At 41.3% G+C, this 23,067-nt stretch overlaps 1 protein-coding gene across 1 annotated transcript; it reads left to right on the top strand.

Annotated features, from left to right (window-relative positions):
- Window positions 1-20,040: 20,040 nt before the first annotated feature.
- LOC124971587 (histone H2B-like) lies at window positions 20,041-20,526 on the top strand. Its single transcript, XM_047535283.1, has one exon. It carries the CDS (start codon window positions 20,041-20,043, stop codon window positions 20,524-20,526), a length of 486 nt encoding a protein of 161 aa, XP_047391239.1.
- Window positions 20,527-23,067: the final 2,541 nt, after the last annotated feature.

Below are 23,067 nucleotides of genomic sequence, written 5' to 3'. Positions count from 1 at the left end.
TCTGATGTACCAGCATCTCAGTGGAGTGAGATTTGAGAGATCATCATGGATCCTGGCGACAGATTTAACAAGGTAGCTATGTAGTATGACATTTGGTGAGTCCTTTTACCTCTCTGGAAAGATCCCATCTGTGGAAGAATTCTGAATTTCTAAAAGGGATAGAACTCATTATCCAGTTCAAGTAGTATTATACCAAGCGCAGTAAGGCAATATATTACTCCTCCTTGAACCAAAATTCCCCATGGTGCATGAGAAAATAACTCAAGAATTATCAGAACCACCTAAAGACCAAGAGGGAAGTATGTTTAACTTAAACCCCAAGGACTGATATTCACCCATATCTCTCTGAAGGAATATCTTGGAAGCAGAGTTTGTCAAATTATGGAGATATTTCAAGACTGAAGAATCACAGGGTAAGAGAAAGGCCCTGCAGGGAAGGACTGGCTTGTCAAGATTCTCACATGGACATAGAGCAACACCTCAAGGACTGGGTCAATGACCCAAGGGAGAGCAGTCCTGGTACTCTCCTTCTCTACTCATATTCTCTTCAGGGATTGGCCACATTAACCTGTGGTCCTAAATGTGTATTTAATGTCCCTCGTAATAGGAAAGATAAGTAAATGGTTACTGTTTCAAGCTTCCACTTCCTCACCACACACACCTTCCTTCTTTTCTATTTTTAAAAATATGTTCTAATGAGTTATACATGACAGTAGAATGCACTTTGACACATCATACAAAAATGCAGTATAACTTCTCTTTCTTCTGGTTGTTAATGATGTAGAATCACACTGGTCGTGTAGTCATATATACACTAGGGTAATAAAGTCCAATTCATTCTACTATTCTTCCTACCCTAATACCCCCTCACCTCCCTTCACTCCCTTCTGCCTAATCCAAAGTAACTCTAATCTTTCCTAGCTCCTCCCTTTAATGTGAATTAGCATCCACAGAGCAGAGAAAAAATTCAACCTTTGGTTTTGGGGATTCATTTATTTCATTTAGCATGGTGTTCTTCAGCTCCATCCATTTACTGACAAATGCCATCATTTCATTCTTCTTTAAGGATGAGTAATATTCCATTATGTATATGTACCACAGTTTCTTTATCCATTTGAAGGCTGAAGGGTACATAGGTTGGTTCCATAGTTAAGCTATTGTGAATTGAGCTACTCTAAAGGGGATGTGGCTGTTTCACTGTAGTATGCTAATTTTAATATCCTTGGGTGTAAACTGAAGAGTAGGATAACTGGGTCAAATGGTGGTTCCATTCCAAGTGTTCAGAGGAATCTCCATACCACTTCCTATAGTGGCTGCACCAATTTGCTGTCCCACCAGCAATGTATGAGTGTACCTTTTTCCACACATCCTTGCCAACATTAATTTTTGCTTATATTCTTTTATTTTATTGGTGGTGGTGCTAGGCATTGAACCCAGGGCCTTGTGCATGTTGCTTGTATTCTTGATAATTGCCACTGGTGCAAAAGAAATGAAAACTTAGAGTAGTTTAGATTTGCATTCTCTGACTGCTGAAGATGATGGACTGTATTTCTTCTTCTGGGAAGTGTCTGTTCAGTTCCTTAGCACATTTATTGACTGGGTTATTTGTTTTTTTGGTGTTAAGGTTTTTGAGTTCTTTATATATCGTGGAGATTAGTGCTGTATCTGAGTTGCAGGTGGTAAAGATTTTCTCCCATTCTGTAGGCTCTCTCTTCACGTTATTGATTGTTTCCTTTGCTGAGAAGAAGCTTTTCCGTTTGATACCATCCCATTTATTGATTCTCGATTTTACATCTTACCCTTTAGGGGTCTTGTTAAGGAAGTCAGATCCTAAACCAACATGGTGAAGATTTGGGCCTACTTTTTCTTCTATTAGGTTCAGGGTCTTTGTTCTGGTGCCTAAATCTTTAATGCACTTTGAGATGATTTTTTTTTTTTTTTTTGCAGTGCTGGGGACTGAACCCAGGGCTTTGTGCTTGCAAGGCAAGCACTCTACCAACTGACCTATATCTCTAGCCCTTGGGTAGATTTTTGTGCATGATAAGAGATAGGAGTTTAATTTCATTTGGTTACATATGGGTTTCAATATTCCCAGCACCATTTACTGAATAGGCTATCTTTACTCAGCGAATGTTTTTGACACCTTTGTTTAGTATGAGATACCTGCATTTATGAGGGTTTATCTCCATGTCTTCTATTTTATACCATTGTTCTACGTGTCTGTTCTGGTGCCAATACCATGCCACTTTTGTTATTATGGCTCTGTACTATAGTTTAAGATCTGGTATTGTGATGCCTCCTTTCTTCTTGCTATGGATTATTTTGGCTATTCTGTGTCTCCATTTTTTTCCAAATGAATTTTATGATTGCTTTTTCTAGTTCTGTGAAGAATGTCATGGGGATTTTAATAGGAATTGCATTAAATCTGTATGATGCTTTTGGTAGAATGGCCATTTTGAACTAGGGATAGAAGGAACATACCTCAACATTGTAAAAGCTATGGAGAAAAATTAAAAGCATTCCTTCTAAAAACTGGAATAAGACAAGGATGTCCTCTTTCATGACTTTTATTCAGCATTGTCCTTGAAACTCTAGCCAGACCAATTAGACAGGAGAAAGAAATTAAAGGGATGTAAACAGGAAAGTAAGAACTTAAACCATCACTATTTGCCAGTGACATGATTCCATATTTAGAAGACCCAAAAAAATTCCACCAGAAAACTTCTATGACTAATAAATGAATCCAGCAAGTAGCAGGATATAAAATCAACACCTGTAAATCAAACACATTCCTATACATCAGTGAAGAATCTACTAAATGAGAAATTAGGAAAACTACCCCATTCACAATAACCTTCAAAAAAAATAAAATAAATGGGAATGAATCTAGCAAAAGAGATGAAAGATCTCTGCAATGAAAACTACAGAACTGTAAAGAAAGAAAGAGAAAAAGACTTTAGAAGATGGAAAGACCTCCCATGCTCCTAGATAGGCAGAATTAATATTGTCAAAATGGCCATACTACCACACGTGTTATACTGACTTAATGCAATTCCTTCCCTGTTATGCAGGAATGAGGGCCATGATCAGAGAGGAAGAGGTCCATGATGGGTCCAGAATGGGGACCAACCCCATGGTATTGGCATCTGTACTAGGGAGAGGTTCTTGTCCTCCAAAATCAACTTGGTGGATTGCATTTTTATAGCCACACATGCTTTGAGGTGAAAAATTAAACTGAATATTCACACAGCTTGAGGAAGAAATCAGTGATGGGGAAAAGGAGAACAAACCATTTTTGTTCCCTGCATTGATTCTGGTTGCTCTTTTAATGATGCAGCAGGCAGAAGACAACCAACTATTGGGGAAAAATTCAGGACAGGAATATAAATAACACCATCTTCCTCAATTTTCAAAGATGAACCCATATTTGCCCAGTTCCTGTTACCTCTGCCCACTGCCAAGCTTTGTCTGTGACTCAGGGGTTTCAGGTGCTTCATTGATGGATCCAGTGGTCAGTGTGACTTCAGCTGCTTTTCCTGGATGCTCTGATCACCTCGGAAATGTACTGTTAAAGGCATGAATATTTATAGTATTTTTTAAAATAATATAATCTGTAAAACAATAGAACCAGAGAAATCTGAAAGTTGCAACAGGAGTTTCAGTTTCCTGGAAGCTTGAAATGGGTATCTCTATGGAAATTTTAGATTCGGGTGTTCCTATAACAGGTTTGGATCCTTGGTCACGTACTTAAATGAATTCCTTAAATCAAATCACGTTGAGAAGAGTTTGACTTTTCCTATTAATGCTATTTTCCTTGGTATAATGCTGATTATTGATTATTTACATAATTAGCACACGTTTCCTTTAGTTCTCTTTTTCAGTAAGATACACAATTAGATAGATCACAATTGCTCTGTGTGATTTTCTCACATTCGGCCACTGAGGTAAATAATCAGAGATATATTCCTTTCCCATTCCAGACTTCAAACTCAAGACCCATTTCCCCACTCTCCTTCCTATGATTCATCTGTGTTAGTCACCCTCACACTTCCAGTCTGCATTCCACAGTCCAATTGTGGTGCATTTTAAACATTATGTTACAAATGCTTCTCTTATGGCTTGGATATGAGGTATCCAACAAAATCTCCTGTGTTAATTCAGGAATGTTCAGAAGTGAAATGATTGGATTGTGGGAACTGTAAATGAATGAGTCCATCCTAATTTGTGTGGATTGATTAGGTGGTAACTGTAGGCTGGTGGGACATGGTTGGAGGGAGTGGGTCACTGAGGGCTTGCCCTTGAAGGGGTCATCTTCTCTGTAGATGCTCTACCCCTCTAGGACTCTCTCTGCTTCCTGGCTGCCATGTATGGAGCAGTGCTCCTCCACCGCACCCTTCTGCCATGATGTGCTGCCTCCGCTTGGGTCCAGAGCAATAGACTCAGTCATCCATAAATTAAGACAGACCTCTGAAACTGTGAGCCTCAAAGAAACTTTCCATTCTCTAAATTATGCTTGTCAGGTATTTTGGTGACAGCAATGGAAAGCTGATGAGTGTAGATCCCATACACTTCCTGGATGTACACAGGGAAAACGCAAAGAAAATACCCTATTGGTTCAAGTTCCTAAAGGGGCTACTCACAATACGATATGTTTGAGGAACAGCATACGGGGCTTGACATTCTATGAGAAAACCTTCGTGTTCCATATGGAAAAAAACACTGATGTTCTGATGTAGCAACAATGGGCATAGCAGAAATTAAGTGACTTTGACCTGGTCCACAATTTTTTCTCTGAAAAGTCTCATGCCTTTGTAAAGTGCCTTTGGCTCCCTAAATTTTGCTACATGGACATGTAAGGCAATGTGGTGGTATCATCCCCTGGGGGATTCAATTTCAGTTCATTGACAGGTCGATTTTCTCAGTATCTCTTGGAAGCAAACCTTTTTCTAAAAATCTTTTTATGAGATGTTTTTAGTATAGCAGAATAATAAGTAAAAATCCTGACAAGCTAGATCATTCATCCTAAATTTTTTTTTTCCTTTTTTCCCAAGGAGAACTCTGGAGGTATGATATCCCATCAGACTATCATGGCCCACCAGACTTATTTTGTAGTAGAGCTGGAGAGAACCAAGCCTTTATGTGACCTCCGTGAGCAGCCATTGCCTCCCTTTCTGCCTGCACTATTCAGGGATTTCCTCTGTAGCATCCATTCCTGGCTGCATTAATCTATTGAGAACATGGGGCTCTGGCAAAGGTACAATCTCCTGCATGTTTTGTCTCTCCCGAGAGGGTCTTGCCACGTCATTACGGACCCAAATAAGTTTGACTTTGAAAAGATTACCAAAGGTTTGTCCCAAAGTTTGTCTGAGAGTGACATCCTTTATAGGTCTTTACATCCTAATCCAAAAAGGAATTTACAACTTGTTTTTAAAATAAAAATGGAAACAGTACAATATGCAAAAACTGTGCTTTGAAGCAAGTTATAATAAATTTCAAAGGATTGAAATCATAGAGCACGCCCTCTTTTCACAGTAAAGAGAGCTACATATCAATAATATTTTTAAAGCAACTAGACTATCACTGCTTCAAAATTCAGCAGTATGCATAAAGAAAAACAAGCAGACAAAAATCTACTGAGCCAGGAAGACAACATAATGAAATTAGATCATATTGACATTAACATTCACATTATGTAAAGAGAAAGCAAAAGTGATCTTCTTAGGTCTCTTAGTTGCTCGGAAACTTTCTCTTATATTATGTGAAGGGAAAGAGAAATATCCTAGGACCTGCTCTATGTTCATATCACTGAATCCCCAAATTTGAAAACAAGTGAGCCCAAAGTCAAGGAACAAGAAATACAAAAATCATGCACTGGCCCCTCAACCTGCAAGGACACCACTAGGGCTAGGAAGTATCATTTGGTTCAGTTTCACCTGATCACAGTTTGGGACAACAACTGTGCTTCAGGAGTGACAGGTCCCCTATTGGCCAACTCAGTGGAGACTGTGACTTGTTTTGTTCTCATCAGATGGTCCCATCACCCAATGATGCACAATTCTAACTAATGAAGTTTTGTATTTTAAAAAGAAGAGATTATATAGAAGAAAGGGATCAACTTAGATAAATCGTACTGAAATGGAAATTAATTTCAGAGCCCAGTGAGCTAGAAAAGTGAAATATTTCTTTTATTGAGCTATACCTCTACTGGCTCTGGGTCCTAATTTATGTACTTAAAAGAATTCCATACTAGGGATGTGATAGAAAAATTGCTTCGGTTAGGAATGTTTTTATGGTGACACAAAATAAAATTATATATTGTTCCACAACATTCTGTAAGGAGAAGGAGAATAGAAAAGCTAAAGGACATTACGAAAAATAATTTTTATCTGAGTAGTCAAAATAAAGGAAGGCCAGGGATATATCTGACACAAATGACTATAAAAAATGGCACCCCATCACATACACACACACACACACACACACACACACACACACATGCACACACACAACTGGCAGGCAATGAGTCATATGAATTAAAGCACAAGATTCCCCTTCTAAATCAAGAATGATTATCCCAGAGGGATCCAAGATGGCAGAATAGAGAAGGTTGCTTCCCTGGTTTCTCTGTGGCATGAAACCAAGAAAGCAGGTAGGCAGCTCCTCAGCAAGGTGAGTGAACCCAAAACGTAGGGGGATTTTATGGGAATTTAATACTAGACATTCAAAGGAGATCAGGGACTAAGGAAGTTGGGTATAATAAGGATGAAATCCCTAACACCATAGCTGCTGCTGTGGCTAGCGGCACCAGCCAGAGTGGTGCCTCCATGAGCAAAATAGAGGGATAAGGGAATCAAAGGAACCCACGTTCTTAGGAGCACTGAGGTTTGTCTGGGAACAGAGAGATTAGAGAACAAAGACACTGCCTGACTAAACTGAAAGGCATGCTGCACAACATACTTGTGTGGGCAAGATGCCACATCTCTCCCTGCTGTATGGGGAGGACAGAGGAAGGAAGAATTTTGCCAGCTCCAGCATGGGGGCCAGCAACTGGAGGAGCCGATTCCTGGCAAACCCGAGTTTGGCCCCACATTCACGCCTGGCTAACACACACTGCATGACCTAGAGTGTGACTAAGTGATCAGGAGAAAATCAAACATGGAGAGAGGTTTACACAGGGACCACTGGTTGTGGAAACCCACCCGGCTCTCCCCCATGCCCTGCAATCCAGCTACTTGCAAAACCAGCTGGGAGAGGCAGCTCCTGGTGGGGAATTTCAAAAGGCAGGGGAGAGAGGGGTTGAGTTTGGAGACTGAACCCAAGACCAGGAAGCATGGAGTCTTCAGATGATAGAGTGGACTACGAATTGGCTCCTCCACCACATGATTGGGACCCAGGGCAGATCCGTGGGGTACAGTCTTCCAGGAAGGACCAGCAATTCCTGGGTCATGGAGGTGCCATGATTTATAATCTCCAGACCAACTGGTGTTCAGTAAAGAACGTGGAGTTTACCTAAACCTAAACCCCACATCCAGGGGTTTCACCTACAGGATTACCTTTCTTATTCCAGCAACCACACCCTGCAGGTGGAGTAAACATCACATTCCAGATGATCCCACCTAACACTGCTGAGAAAGGAACCTGAGAATACTTTGAATGCCAGCAGAAATGACTCTTTAACTTTTCATCAAGATCTTTCTTTTTTCTTTTCTCTGTTTAATTGTGACCTTAATGGCTCATGAACATTTATACGTATTCATATTCGTTTTTTCTCATTTCTAGCATTTTTGAAGACAGTTGCTTCTCATGGATCAGTATTTTGAGACTAATATATTACTAGCATATTTCACTTTTGTTTTGTATTGTTTTATTTTTATTTGTAAGTTTTTCAATAATTTTTGCTTTATATGTACTTTTTCTCCTACCTGTTTCCTTCGATTTCCCTTTTTTTTCTGCCAATGGCCAAACTCTATTGTTGTCTCATTCACTCTTCCTTTAATCTTTTACTTCTGTCTTCTCTCCTCCTACCTCATAATCATCACATTCTATGTCACTTTTGTTCTCGCCCTGGCCACCCTTCAAAATTATATATCCTTTGGCAAACTTACTGTATTTGCTCTAGGCAAAACCTGATCATACCATTTCTGTTCTTGGCACAATTAACTTGTAGACCTCACAGCAGGATCTATTGGTTTAATGCTTCCTATTGTTCACATTGGCTGTTGTTATTATTTGTCTCCCACTAAACAGTGAGATTCTGCAAACCTTCAGGAACACTATAAGTCCATAGGATAGAAACTCCACTGCCTCAGATCCATACTGTCATATCAGTAGACACACAGACAACATGAAAAAGTAAGTGAACAAATAGCCCCAAACAAAGTAAGATACCTCAGTAGCAGAATCCATAAACAACTCAGTGGAAGAAATGTCAGAGAAAGAGTTTAGAATGTACATAGTCAAACTGGACAATGTAAGGAGTGAAATCAGAAATTAAATACAAGAAGTTAAAAATGACTTAAATAAAGAGATAGGGATTCTGAATAATAAAATTAAAGGGAAATTCTGTTGGGTCTAATGACACATTAACTAACTCAGGCTGACTCCTTACTTCCTGGTGAGTGAGCAAGATCAAGGCCTCAAAGGCGGTTTCAATAGTTAATGACGATGAATGGGACCACTGTCAGGGATTGGTTAACAACAGTTCCGCGAACGAGATCAGCTCGTGCTTGCCATATAGTCCAATGGGACTCTCGCCTGCGTGAACACCCCTGCCTTGGTGACCTTTAAGCTGATTGGTTCCCGCCTAGCCTCCACCCTACATAAAAGCTGTGTGACTTCCTCAATAAACGAGTTCCTGCTGTGACGGGTCTCCCTGACGCATCTGATTGTCCTCTGCCTGGAGGGTTGGGAGCCGGCGGTCAGTCGGCCCTACCTATCCTGGTCTGACCTTGTTGGGGAGTGTCCCCTTCCCTTGTGGCTGGTCGAGAAGGGCAGGGGGGCTTAAGACCCCGACATCTGGCACCCAACGTGGGGCCCCTCAAGGCTGAACTGCAGCCAAAGCAAAGAGGCAGTTTTGAAACTGAAATTACCGGCAGATTGGGCCAAGCGAGTTCCGAGGTAAGGCATCCCTGAAAAGATGGGGCAAACACACACCACACATGGTGACCCTGCGCTCTCAGCTCTTAGATTCATGCTGAAGAGTAGGGGCCTTGAGTGGTCTGATACACAGGCGGAAAAAGCCTGGGACACCTTTACTTGGGTGGCCCCTTGTCTTCCCGCCGCTAATCTTTTTGACTGGTCCACATGGGATCGTGTAGAACAACTTGTTAGGAAGAGGGAAATCAGTTTAGGGGAGGGTCCCCCATTAAGAGTCTGCCCCACATTATCCGCCATTAAGGCCTGCTTCTCTCCAGGACCTCCCAAAGGGGGCTCCAAATTTCTCTCCAAAGAGCTGCCGCCTAAAGAACCGCCGGCTCCTCCCGTTGCATCTCCTTCCAGAAACTTGCCACATAGTAAACAACGTTGTGAGACCTTTAATGAGGAGCCCAATCCATCTCCATCCGCTCCTCCCAAGGTTGAGGAACCACGAGGGCAGCCAGCCTCTACACACAGGGAGGGCCCACTAATGCCCCGGGGAGGCTCATTGCTGCCATCTTGTATTCTGGGGCCACATCAGACTCCAATGAAAGCCCTCGCCCTCCTCCTTCTGGATGGCGGGAAATCTTCCCGGTGGCCATTTTATGATACTGGGCAAGAACTCATAGACTCTAACCTCCCCCCTCCCTGTATGGCCTTCCAGGTAAATGGTAAAATGTTAGTTTGGGAAGGAATGACTACCGATCACAAATTGGCCTGTGCAGGGATGAAAGATCGCTCCATGGGAAGGTGGATTGTGGCTACCAAAGGTATTGGCACACAGCTTCCTCAAGCGAGGGGGCAGATGGAAAGGGATTCCTTATCTTCAAGTCTCTTCTTTCTTGTGCTTCTCTGCTCTTCCTGCAAACTTGAATGCCTCCTTCTTCTCTCCCTCTCAATCCCTCCTCCTCCTCCAACTTCGACTCAGCTGTTTCTGCTTCCATTCCCTGGCCCAGCCCACCTAGTCCTCCTGCCATGAGGTCCCATGTATGCCGGTGGGGAGGGAGTATCCAGCCCAACAATCAGTGGCATGTTCTAGTAAGGAGTATGATATAATAGCCCCAGTCCCCACAAGTATTGGGAGATAATTGTTTCACAATTTTCTGCATCCAAACCTGAATTGATTACTAACCAGGAATAAGGGTTAAAATGCCCTAGGCATCAAGTTTCTGCTAGAACATTTTAGCCCCTTTCAGATCCAGATCTCAGTCAAGGCTTACATTGAAATGTAAATAGAGAAAGACTGAAGGCTCAGTAGGAGACCGGTATCAAACACAAGGGGAAAAAAAAAAAAGAGCAAAAAGGGTCTTACCTGAACTCCAGCAAAAGTAAATTTTATGGTGCTTCACTAAAGTAATTAACGGCCGTATCATTTTTTCAGGACTCTTGTTTTTTTGAATTCTACACTTTTTTTTGAGCTCATGACTTTTTTGATCAGTTCTATTTTTTTTATTCAACTAGAGTTTCTGAACATCTGGTACATTGCAATGGAGATTCACCTATAAAGTTTCAAGGCCTTTGATTTTGTGTTATGTATATGTCGTGCTGTCTGGTGTCATGTTTTGTCGGTATGGAAACTGAGCGCTCCTAAAATTAAAATTTAAAAATGGATCCATATACTTTTAATTCACATGATTTAAAAGGTTCAATTTAAATGGGTAAACTAATAGAAGTAAAATGTCTTGAAAATAACCCGCAAGTCTCTAGGTGGTCAAAATGATAAAATGTTGATGTTAATAAAATGTTGATGTTAATAAAATGTCTAACATCAATTTTTCTAGGACTTTCCTTCAACAAGAAAAAGATGGCAAATACTGTCCAGGACACTTGTCTAAACTAAAAACAAGGTTACTAAGAGTTATGTCCTAACAGGTATAATTCTATATACAAAGGGTTCTAAAGGTTTCAACTGTGTTTCAATTAGAGTACTATAAATAACAAAATATTTAATCTTATTAAAATGGAGTAATTTATATAAATTAAGAAATTTCATAAAAGTTGTTTCAGAATGTGAACAAAAAGGTCAACAGATAGGAAAGAGAAAATAAAAGGTTTTGAGTATGAAAAAAATATGTAGTACAAGGGAAAAGGAAATGTTTCTGGGTAAGAAAGTGCTTGTGTGATGAAATACATGAGGGTCTAAGTAAGTGCTAAGAAAATCTAGGTAAGTAAAGGGCAAATTTCAACAAGTTTGCATGTAACTAAGTTGGTTGTACGTATGTGAAGCAGTTAAAGCTATTTAAGGTTTTTCCAAAGGTGAAATACTAATGTTCTGATATAAACCAAAGTTTAGTCTATATGGTAAAATGACAAGGATTTCTTAGAAACACTAATTTACTCTTAACTTTGTGTCTATTAAGTTTTATTCTTTAGAACAATTAGTCTTAAAAATTGGGGTTTATACAATTATGGTTAAGCAACTGTCAGAGTATTGTACTACGTTAGAATCTAAATTTTTCTTTAAAAACTAAATTTGGTAATATAAAAGTGTCAAGGTAATTGTGAAATGGTCACTCTTTGTATGTTGAATGTGTTCACATTTTCCAGGTATATAAGTTTTTAAAGCAGAGAATTTATCAAGCTGTTATTCTCCAAACTAAACTTCTCTGTAATAGTAATTTTAAACTTAAAAAGAGTAAATTTTATTGGGGATTTATTTCTATTATTTAATGTTCTATTATAGGACCTGTCATCAATAGGGTGTATGTAAAATTTGTTAAATGTATTTCTGAAGGTTATTGAGAGCCTGATTTGTTTAAAGATTAAACGTAAAAACATTTTGCCACTTCACCACACAAAAGGAAAGTTAAAAGCTCTCTCAGCATTTCTTTAATTCATGTTTGGATACAGTGTTAAATTGTGTTAAACTAATGTTCATATAGACTCAGGAGTCAATATATGTAAACTTCTTAAAATGACATTTAAGAATGTAATGCGCAGTAGCAAAAATGGGACAACAGTGATTGAGATTGGGGTCTCTGACCTCATAACTTTGGACAGCAGACTTCCTTGAGAGCTACACAGAACTCCTAACATTGCACTTTGCAGCTCTACCATCTTGGATCTACAGGCTCAACTTGATTCCTTGGCCACTGTCGTCCTGCAAAATCATCGTGGTTTGGATCTGCTCACGGCGAAGGAAGGAGGGCTTTGCCTGTTCCTTGGTGAGAAGTGCTGTTCCTACGCCAACCGCTCTGGCATTGTACAAGATAAAATCAAAAACCTACAAGAAGATCTGGAACATCGTAGGAGCGAGCTCCAGTCTAATTTCCTCTGGACTGGGTTACATGAGTGGCTCCCCTACCTCCTCCCACTTATGGGACTGCTAATCACCATTATCCTTGTGTCCACCTTTGGGCCTTGCATAATCAATAAGCTTATCCATTTCCTGAAAAGCCAGGCTAAGTCTGTGCAGCTCATGGTGGTCCTACAGCATTATACCGCCCTTCATAATGATGATTGGGAGCCCTATAGGATCATGGATCACTCGTATCAGGACACTGGGGTCTAAGTGTCTCTCCCTTAAACCCTGCTCCTCCTGAGGGGCCCGCCTGAAGTGCTAAGGTGGTAGTCAATGACGGGTAAGATTCATGGGGAGCTCATACCGACCTAAGACAGGAAATGAGGGCTAGAGCCTCATTGTCCAATGATGGGTAAGGATGTTGCTCTGCCGTGGACAACCTAAGACAGGCACACCTTCGAGTAAGGCAGACCCCCAAATTGCTAGGGTGATGTTCCATGATGGGTAAGACCCTCCCAGGGTCAACCTAAGACAGACACACCCTTAATATAAACAAAAAAGGGGGATGTGTTGGGTCTAATGACACGTTAACTGACTCAGGCTGACTCCTTACTTCCTCAGTAAGCAAGATCAAGGCCTCAAAGGCGGTTTCAATAGTTAATGACGATGAATGGGACCACCGTCAGGGATTGGTTAACAACAGTTCTGCGAACGTGATCAGCTCGTGCTTGCCATATAGTCCAATGGGACTCTCGCCTGCGTGAACCCCCCTGCCTTGCTGACCTTTAAGCTGATTGGTTCCCGCCTAGCCCCCACCCTACATAAAAGCTGTGTGACTTCCTCAATAAACGAGTTCCTGCTGTGACTGGTCTCCCTGACGCGTCTGATTGTCCTCCGCCTGGAGGGCTTGGAGCAGGCAGTCTGTCCGCCCTACCTATCCCGGTCTGATCTTGTTGGGGAGTGTCCCCTTCCCTTGTTGCTGGTTGAGAAGGGCAAGGGGGCTTAACCCCGACAAAATTCTAAAAATGAAAATAAAATGAATAAACCAAATTAAAATTTCAATAGAAAGCATCAACAACAGACTAGACCACTTGGAATGAAGAGTTTCTTGCAATGAAGACAAAATATAAATCTTGAAAATGAAGCTGACCATGGGAAAAGTTAAGAGAAAATGAATAGAACTTCCAAGAAATATGGGAAAATCTGCAAAGACCAAATTTAAGATTTATCACAATAGATGAAAGCTCAGAGATACAAACCAAAGGAATGCATGATATTTTCAATGAAATATCAGAAAATTGCCCAATCCTAAAGAATGAAGTGGAAAATCAAATCAGGAGGCTTACAGCACCCCAAGTAAACAAAATTACAACAGACCCTCGCCAAGGTACATTATTATGAAAATTCCTAACATACTGAATAAGGATAGAATTTTAAAATCTGACAGAAAAAACCAACGGGTCATCCTTAGAGGGAAACCAATCCAGATCTCAGCTGATTTCCCAACTCAGACCTGCAAAAACACAATTTTTGGAATAATGTATACCAAGATATGAATGAAAATGGATGCCAGCCAAGAATATGATACTCAGTAAAATGAAGCTTCAGAATTGATGATGAAATTAAAACCTTCCAAGATAAAAGAGTTAAAAGAATTCACAACAGGAAAGTCTGTACTGAAAAATATACTCAATAAAACATTTCCTAAAGAGGAAATGTAAACTAAATGTGAAAATCAGGAAAGAAGAATAGGCAATCCAAAGAGAAACTCATTCAAATTAAAAAACAGAAATAAATCAAAATGCCAAGGGACGAAAATCATTTCTCAATTACATTAAATGTAAATAGCCTAAACTCATCAATCAACAGACATAGCCTGGGCATATGGGTGTGTCTCAGTGGTAGAGCACTCACCTAGCATGTATAAGGTACTGGGCTTGATGCTAAGCACCACATAAAAATAAATAAGTAAAATAATTGTATGTGTCCACATACAAATATTTTGTGCAAATAGACATTGATGGGCAGATTGGATTAAAAAATAAGAATCGACAATTACATCTCGAATCCCTAGAAAAAGAACAACTAATCAACACCAAAAGCAGAAGGTAGGAAATAATTAAAATGAGAGCTGAAATCAATGAATTGGAAACAAAAAAATTAAAAATCTACAAAACTAACAGTTGATTCTAAAAATTAATAAAGTTGATACTTTCAAAAAATAAATAATATTGAAAAACCATTAGCCAAGCCAGCAAAGGGAAAGAGAAAGAAAACACAAATCCCTAAAATTAGTGTGAAAAATGAAATATCACAATGGCACTATGGATATACAGATGATAATCAGAAACTCACTTGAAAATTTTTACTCTAATCAAAGAAAAATCTTGAAGACATGGACAAACTTCTACAGATACATGACCTAACCCTTTAAATCTGGAGGACATAAAAATTTAAACACGTCAATTTCAGGCAGTGGAATTAAAGACATCATCAAAGACCTCTCAACAAAGAAAAATCCAAGACCAGATGGATTCTCAACTGAGTTCTACCTGATTGTCAAAGAAAAAATAACACCAATCCTCCTCAAATTACACTGTGACATAGAAAAGTAGGGAACTCTTCCAAACTCATTCTATGAAGCTAGTATCACCCTGATACCAAAAGCAGAAAAAGAGACATCAAGGAAAGAAAATGTCAGTCCAATATTCCTGATGAATACACATGCAAAAATTCTTTTAAAAATACTGGCAAGTGACATACAAAAATGTACTAAAAATACCAAGTGTACCATCATCAAGTGGGGTTTATCCTAGGGAGACAGCTTGGTTCAACAGACAGAAATCAATAAACATAATTCATCGCATCAACAGACATAATTCATCGCATCAATAGATTTAAAGACAGAATTGACATGATTATCTCAATATATGCATAAAAAGCATTTGAAAAAATACAACATTCATTCATGTTTAAAACAACACAAAAACTAGGGATAGTAGGAATATATCTCAACATTGTAAAAGCTATCTATGCTAATCCCAAGGACAACATCATTCTACATGGAGAAAAATTGAAAGCATTCCCTCTAAGAACAAAAACAAGTCAGGAATGCCCTTTCACAACCTCTATTCAACACAGACATGAAAACTCTAGCCAGAGAAACAAGAAGAAAGAAATGAAAGGGATACAAATAGGAAAAGAAGAAGTAGTTGATGATGACAAGATTCTACCTACGTTCAGAAGAAGCACGAAACTCCACCAGAAAAATTCTAGAACTCATAAATGAAATCAGCAAAGTAGCAGGATGCAAAATTACCACCCATAAATCAATTTCATTCCTATACATACCTCAAGAAGCAACTGGCAGAGAAATTAGGAAAACTATCCTATTTGTGAGAGTCATAAAAAAAATAAAATATTTGGGAATACCTCTAACTAAAGAGGTGAAAGACCTCTACAATGGAAACTACAGAATACTAAAGAAAGAAATTGAGAAAGACCTAAGAAGATGGAAAGTTCTCCCTTGTTCTTGGAGAGGCAGAATTAATATTGTCAAAATGGCCATACTACTAAAAGTGCAATACAGATTTAATGCAATTCCTATCAAAATTCCTATGACATTCTTCATAGAAATAGAAAAAGCAGTCATTAAGGTCATTTGGAAAAATAGCCCAAAGTAGGCAAAGCAATTCTTAGTGAAAAATATGAAGCAGGAGGCATCAAAATACCAGACATTAAACTATACTGTAGAGTTGTAGAAAACAAATGGCATGGTATTAGCACCAAAAAAGACATGAAGACCAATGGTACAGAATAGAGGACACAGAGACAAACGCACATCAATAAAATTATCTCATAGTAGACAAAAGCACCTAAACATACATTGGAGAAAAGATAGCCTCTTCAACAAATGGTGCTGGGAGAACTGGAAATCCATAAGTAGCAAAATGAAATTATAAACCTATCTCTCACCCTGCACAAAACTCAATTCAAAGTCAGGGAGTTCCTTCTCAAGGACCTATGCATTTGACCAGAGACCCTGTGCCCACTAGAAGAAAAAGTAGTCCCAAAACTTTATCATGTTGACTTAGGAACCAATTCTTCAACAAGACTCCTAAAGGGCAAGAAGTAAAATCATTAGCAAATGAATGGGATGGTATCAAACTAAATAGCTCCTTCACAGCATTTGAAACAATTAGGAACAAGAAGACAGATCCTAGAGAAAGGGAAAAACATCTCTGCCACCTGCACTTCAGATAGACATTAATCTCTGGGATACATAAAGAACTCAAAAATCTTAACACACATACAAAAATAGTCAGATCAAAAAATTGGTACAGTAAGGCATTTCACAATTAGTCAACAAACATATGAAACAATGTTCAACATCTCTAGCAATTACAGAAATGCAAAACAAAACTACTCTAAGATTTCATCTTACTCCAGTTAGAATGGCAATTATCAAGAATACAGGTAATAATAAAAGTTGACGAGGATGTGGGGGAAAAGGTGCACTCATACATTGCTGTTGGGATTGCAACTTGGTGCAGCCACTCTGCAAAGCAGGGAGGAGATTCCTTAGAAAACCTGGAATGGAACCACCATTGACCCAGGTATCCCACTCTGTTGGGAGAAATCCTAGTTTGGGCTGGCAGCAGCGAATGTCCCAAGTGTGTAAACTTGCAGGGAGGAGCGTTCCACTTCTCCTACCTAGGAAAGTAAACAACTCCTTCAGGTTGACTCAGTGTTACCTAGGGAATCTGTATAGGAACCTAGTGGTCTGATCCCCCATGGTACATTGTGATTGGGCAAGAAACCTATAAAATGTACAGCTGTTTCTGCAATACAGGAGTTTGCTGGCTGCTCACCACAAGCCTGCTTCCACCCAACTCCCAGAATCTGGGGGTCGTGACTCCATGTCCTTATCTGAGTTAGAATGGCACAATAGACAAACTACACCACTCCTCGGTCTATACCCAAAGGACTGAAAATCAGAATACTCCAGTCATGCAGCCACATCAATATTTATAACACCACAAATCACAATTGAAAAAATTGTGGAACCAATCTAGTTGTCCTTCAATAGATGAATGGATAAGAAACTGTGGTGCATATATACACACTGGAATATTACTCAGCCTTAGAGAAGAAGACAATTATGTCATTTGCAAGTAAATGGATGGAGTTGGAGAATATCATGCTCAGCATAAAGCGTCAATCCCAAAAAACAAAGGAGAAAAGTTTCTCTCATAAGTGAATGCCGAACATAAAGAGAGGTGAAAAGGAAGAATGGAGGAAGTTTGGATTGTGCAGAGAGGAATGAGGGAAGGGGAGGGGGAAGGAGGATGAGAAAGATGGTGGAATGAGATGAGCATCATCACCCTATGTACATACAAGATTCCATGAATGGTTTGCCTCTGCAGTGTGTACAATCAGATAAATGACAAGTTTTACTCCATTTGTGTACAATGAATTAAAATAAATTCTGCTCATATATAACTAAATAGAACAAAAAAAAATGAAATAAAATTTGAAAAAAAGGACTGCACAGAATTTCTTAGCATGCTCCTTTCAACAGGTTTTCTCATCACATCATGTTTTGGGGAAAGAAACGGTTTTCATCCCTTCATTTTCTAGATTTATTGCTCGATTCTTACAGGCCTGACAGGAAACACTGTGGAAACTCTGGCCATTTGGTGTGACATCTCATGGCGGATCTGCGTTTCTTCAAGTCTTTTTAATCCTTCAATCCTTCTTTGGCTCAGTTTCTGCAATTAATGTTGTATTTCTGTCTATTTAAGAAATGGTTTTGAGGGCTGGGGAGATAGCTCAGTCGGTAGAGTGCTTGCCTTGAAAGCCCAAGGTCCTGGGTTCGATCCCCAGCACCGAAAAAAAAAAAAAAAAAGAAATGGTGTTGAATGTGTTATCATAGATTCTTGAAGGATATCCTTCCATTGAAAACCGTGTTCCACTCACTTTATTCCCTTTGTGTCCCTAAGGAGGTTTCTTAGAGAAATTAGGTTAACAGTAGTTGCCTGGAACAGCTCTCGTTCTCTCATCCTAGCATTTAGAATACTTTCAGAATCCAGATATTGTTAAGAAAACAGTTTTACACTTGGTAGAAGTTTCAGAAAAATTAACACTTATGTGTGTGTACCCATTTCTCTTTGTGGTTCTGGGACTGGAGACTGTGGATTTGCTATTTCTACTTTTCTGATTCTCTGAGGGTTTTGGTCAAATGTGAAGACAGAGGGTATGCAGCCAAGACTCCACTTCCAGGAGCCCTGCGCTGGCCATGTCAGGGAATTCCTGCTCAAAGCAGGGTGGGTGATTCCAGGAAAGCAAAAAAAAAAAGTTCTGATTTGAAGGAATACTGGACCAAACTGGCTTAAAGTCGCTTCACAGGGGAAAGGGACTTGGATTGCAGAGGTCAGGCGGTTGTCTAGGTAATGGTGAGGCCCATGTGGACGTGTTTCAGCCCTGGAGCAGGTAGGTAGCAAAACTGTTGTGATGAACACTAGACTCGAATTACTGAGACTAGACTAGCTTTCTCTCCCTCCCTCTGGTGGTTTATTACAGAATTAGTGTCATATGTAATTTCAGTCGGGACCCTTTATCTTCATTCACCAATGCTAGTATGTGGAAGCATTTTATTTTAAGGATTAAGTATTGTTAAATATACGATTTGGATCAGGCATGCTGAGGAAGGCCTGTAATTCCAGCTGCTGGGAGGCTGAGGCGGGAGGCTCACTAGTTCAGGGTCAGCTCAGCAGTTGAGCAAGGCACTACACAAACTTAGTGAAACCCTGCCTCAAAAAAAGAAAAAAAAAATTAAAGCCTGAGAGTGTGGTTCAATGGCTAAGTGCCCCTGAGTTCAATCCACCGAAAACCCCCCGCCCCCCAAAATTAGCATACAATTTGGACTTGGAAAATGCTGAAGGAATTGTACATACACAAATAGCCAGCTTCCCCGTGTTCACCGTTTGGGAACTGGGGTTTTGTCATTCTCCCTTTCCCGGTTCACTGAGGGACTGAGGGGACCTCGAGGCATGAGAGGGATGGCCAGGCCCCTTGGCTTCCAGGAACTCTCAGCTGGCCGGGTCAGGGTACTCCTGCTCAAGCCAGCCTGGCTCACCTCGGGACAAAGATATTGTCCGCTTTGACAGAGTAATAGCCCAAACGTGCCTACTGGCACAGCTCTGAGACCGTGGGCTAGGGAGACTGAGGATAGACTCTGTCAAAGAGCCAGAGCTCTAATCCCCACTCTCGAGGACATTTTGGTAACATGTTTTCAAAATGCTCTTGGTGTGCCTTGAGTCACTGGAAGTGCTTCGTCCGATGACCGTTTGCCCTCTGTGGCCTCATCCTAAGTCTCTGGCAGAGGCGACGGCTGGGTTCTGGAATGACACACATTCTCTATGGTTGGTGAGGCGGGAGGACCATCCCACCACAATGGGCACCCACTCTGATTGGTGGGCAGGACGACAAGGAACAGGTCCATCCAATCACATTGGGCCACTGGCAGTGTCCCCGCGTGGCAGGCCATCCAATGGGGCATCGAGCTGTCCCATGACGTGACACAGCTCGGCCTACATAAAGGACTGCTGGGCCTAGCAACTCTCATTGTCTGTTGGCCCCAACTGTCGGGCGGTGCCAAGGCGATGGCTGAGGAAGCTTGTGGCTTGTGTGCTCCCCCACCGTCAGACGGTGCAGAGGCGATGGCTGAACAAGCTTGTGACACGTCTTCTGAGGAGTCCCTGAAGTGCCAAGAACTGGAGAAGGCCGGCCCAACCGCCCCACCTGAAGAGAAGAAGCAGAGGCGCGGCAGACGCTCCAGGTGCGCCAAGCGCGGTAGCCACTCCAAGTGCGGGGACGGTTTTGCCACCTATTTCCCCAAGATGCTGAAGCACATCCATTCGGACCTCAGCCTGTCCCGGTCCACCGTGAGCGTCCTGGACTCCTTCGTCAAGGACATGTTGGACCGCATCGCCAGCGAGGCCAGCCGCCTGGCCCGCCAGAACAATCGTGTGACCATCACCTCCAGAGAGATCCAGACGGCCGTGCGTCTCCTGCTGCCCGGGGAGATCGGCAAGCACGCTGTGTACGAGGCCACCAGGGCCGTCGGCAGGTCACACCACCGCCAGTGAGTCGCCTCTGGGCGCCCTAAGCAGCCAACCCCGAAGGCTCTTTTCAGAGCCACCACTGGGCCCCAAAGACCCTTAGTGCTGCCACGTTGCACAGCTCGGTTCTGGGGGTCCCACGGGGGTGCCTGCTCATTCTCAAAGCATTCATTAATAAACGACGCGTTGTCACCTCTAATACATCTGTGGTTTCATTTTCGCCAGCGAACATAGTGGATTTCGTTTAATCATCCTACACTTAATCATTCTGAATAATGGCAAATTTTGATAGGTATATTTCTAGGTCACTCTTCCTAAGGCTAAATCGGGTCGCCTCGGTTGTGCAATAATGGAATTTACATTTTTCACTCTTATTCTCCAAGAAGTGTGTGGCAGAATTACATTTTGAGGGATAGGGCAGAAAATAACCAGACATCCCCCAGTCAAAGATATGAACGTATCACATGTCCAGAATTCATTCAGTATGGTAAAGAAGGTAGAGTGCACAATGAGTGAAGCCAAAATGTCGAGAAATGATTCATTTTCCAGTCTCCCCAGAGCCCGAAATTAATAGTCTAATTCATTGAGATTTTTCTTATGTTTAAGCCAAATCCCTTCATGCTGTGCAGTTACGCATGGATGGTGGGACCACAGCCCAAGTCCCAGTCAGAGACCTGCAGCATCTAAATCACAGCCATAGACCCACAGTGTGGGTAGGTTGCTGGGCTAAGGCAGTAAGACCCTCCCTGAGAAATTCTTCTGGGGGTTTGAGGAGAGAGGTTGTGATTCCTTTTGTTGCCACGGACTGATGGCCTACTTGTTTTTAAAAGCAGTGATTTGAAAATACAAATCCAGAGCTGTGAAAGGAACCTGTTTCTTGTCCCTTTCATCAAATTAGGAGGAGGAAGGCGAGTAATTAAGAAAGCTAGGATTACTCCTTTTTTCTCACACGATCTCAGTGTTAATATTCATGTTAATGTCTTCTAATGTGTTATAAATAAGTCCTCTCATGAGGATTAGTACCTATTATTGCTCTGGAAATTGGAACAAACTCATGAAAACATCTGAAAAAAGCACTTGCTGCACAAAACGACCAAAGAAAACTACTGTGAAATCAACTGCTAGTAAATCCTGGATGGTGACTCGAAATAGTTGTACACAGCTGGAATGAAACTGTGGGTGCCAAGGGGGCATATGCCCTTTTATGTGGGCCAGTAGGAACATACCCATTTCCCTAAACCACTACATTCATCATGGTAGTTGGTACTGCTTCAAAATGCCAGTGTTTCCATTTGAAACATTATTCCAAGTTATTTCATGCATACCATCCTCAAACTTATCTTTGTAAAAGAAGTAAGGTTCAGAAATAACATCCATTTGATTATCTCTACTTTGCTCTGGGCTGGGTGTTTTACCTTTGGAAATGCAGAAATCCAGTAGCATTCATAAAACCACCGGAAACGGGTCTGTGGATTGAAGACAGGGAGCGTAATGGGACTGACACAGGTAAATTGTTGGGAAGAGAGGGGGCCATGGAGATGAGGACTGGAATGGAATATGAATTCATGTGATTATTCACTTCAGGGGTTGATAGAGTAAAAGGGGCAACCAGTGAGCAATCATGACCTCATGGTATGTTTTACTGAAAAGACAAACTACGGGAAAGAGTTAACGTTCAAATAGCAAATCGTGGAGTGCGTGTGGTGATTACATGGGGCGCTGGGCTGCGAAGAAGGTGCCTGAACACTGAGCAGGGGCCCGACGGGTAGGGTTGTGTTGAGGATGGAGTCATCGGGTCTCGAGTCGTGACTTCTTCATGGTTAGTCAAAGGATCACAGGCATGGCCCAAGGAGCATCCAGACAGCAGAATTTCCAGAGAATTTCCAGGGAAGGTGGCAGGTGTGTCACTGACATGCTCTGACAAATGGTGAAGACTCGGGCTGCTGAGAGAAGACCGTGAGAGGTCCCACTCATTACCCAAATAGGTTGGTTCTCAGAGGTGGTGGATCTAGGGCACTTCCAGGGCCACAGTAATTGACCCGGGGCTGCAGCAGTCCGGGGGGAGGCAGGTCAAGGGGCAGCTCAGGTGATTGCTCACTAGGTGCCCCCTCTACTCGATCAACCACTGAAGTGGTTAATCACATGCATTCACATTCACCACTGGTCCTCAACCTTATTATTCCACTCTCAGTCCAACTGTTGATCCGTGTCGGTCCCACCATATTCCCTGTCTTCAATCCACAGACCCGATCAGGGTTGTTTTACTAATGCCCCTACTGTGATTTCTGAATTCACAAAGGCAAAACACCTATAGAAAAATAGATCCAATGTAATGAATGTGGCTTCTTAAAATTACCCCTCCTAAAGAGATTTGTGTGAAGTCAGTATGCGTGAGACCCTTTGGAACAATAGTTCTCATTAAAAATAGCTGCGAATTGGTGCAACCACGCTGGCAAGCAGTACGGAGATCCCTCAGAAAACTCGAAATGGACCCACCATTTGATCCAGCTATCCCACTCCTTAGTTTAAAATCAACATACTACAGTGACAAAGCCACATTCATGTATG

This window comes from Sciurus carolinensis, chromosome X (assembly GCF_902686445.1).
Source record: "Sciurus carolinensis chromosome X, mSciCar1.2, whole genome shotgun sequence".
Taxonomy (NCBI): domain Eukaryota; kingdom Metazoa; phylum Chordata; class Mammalia; order Rodentia; family Sciuridae; genus Sciurus; species Sciurus carolinensis.
Note: the sequence above shows the minus strand (reverse complement) of the source record. Positions and strands in the feature narration are given on the sequence as shown.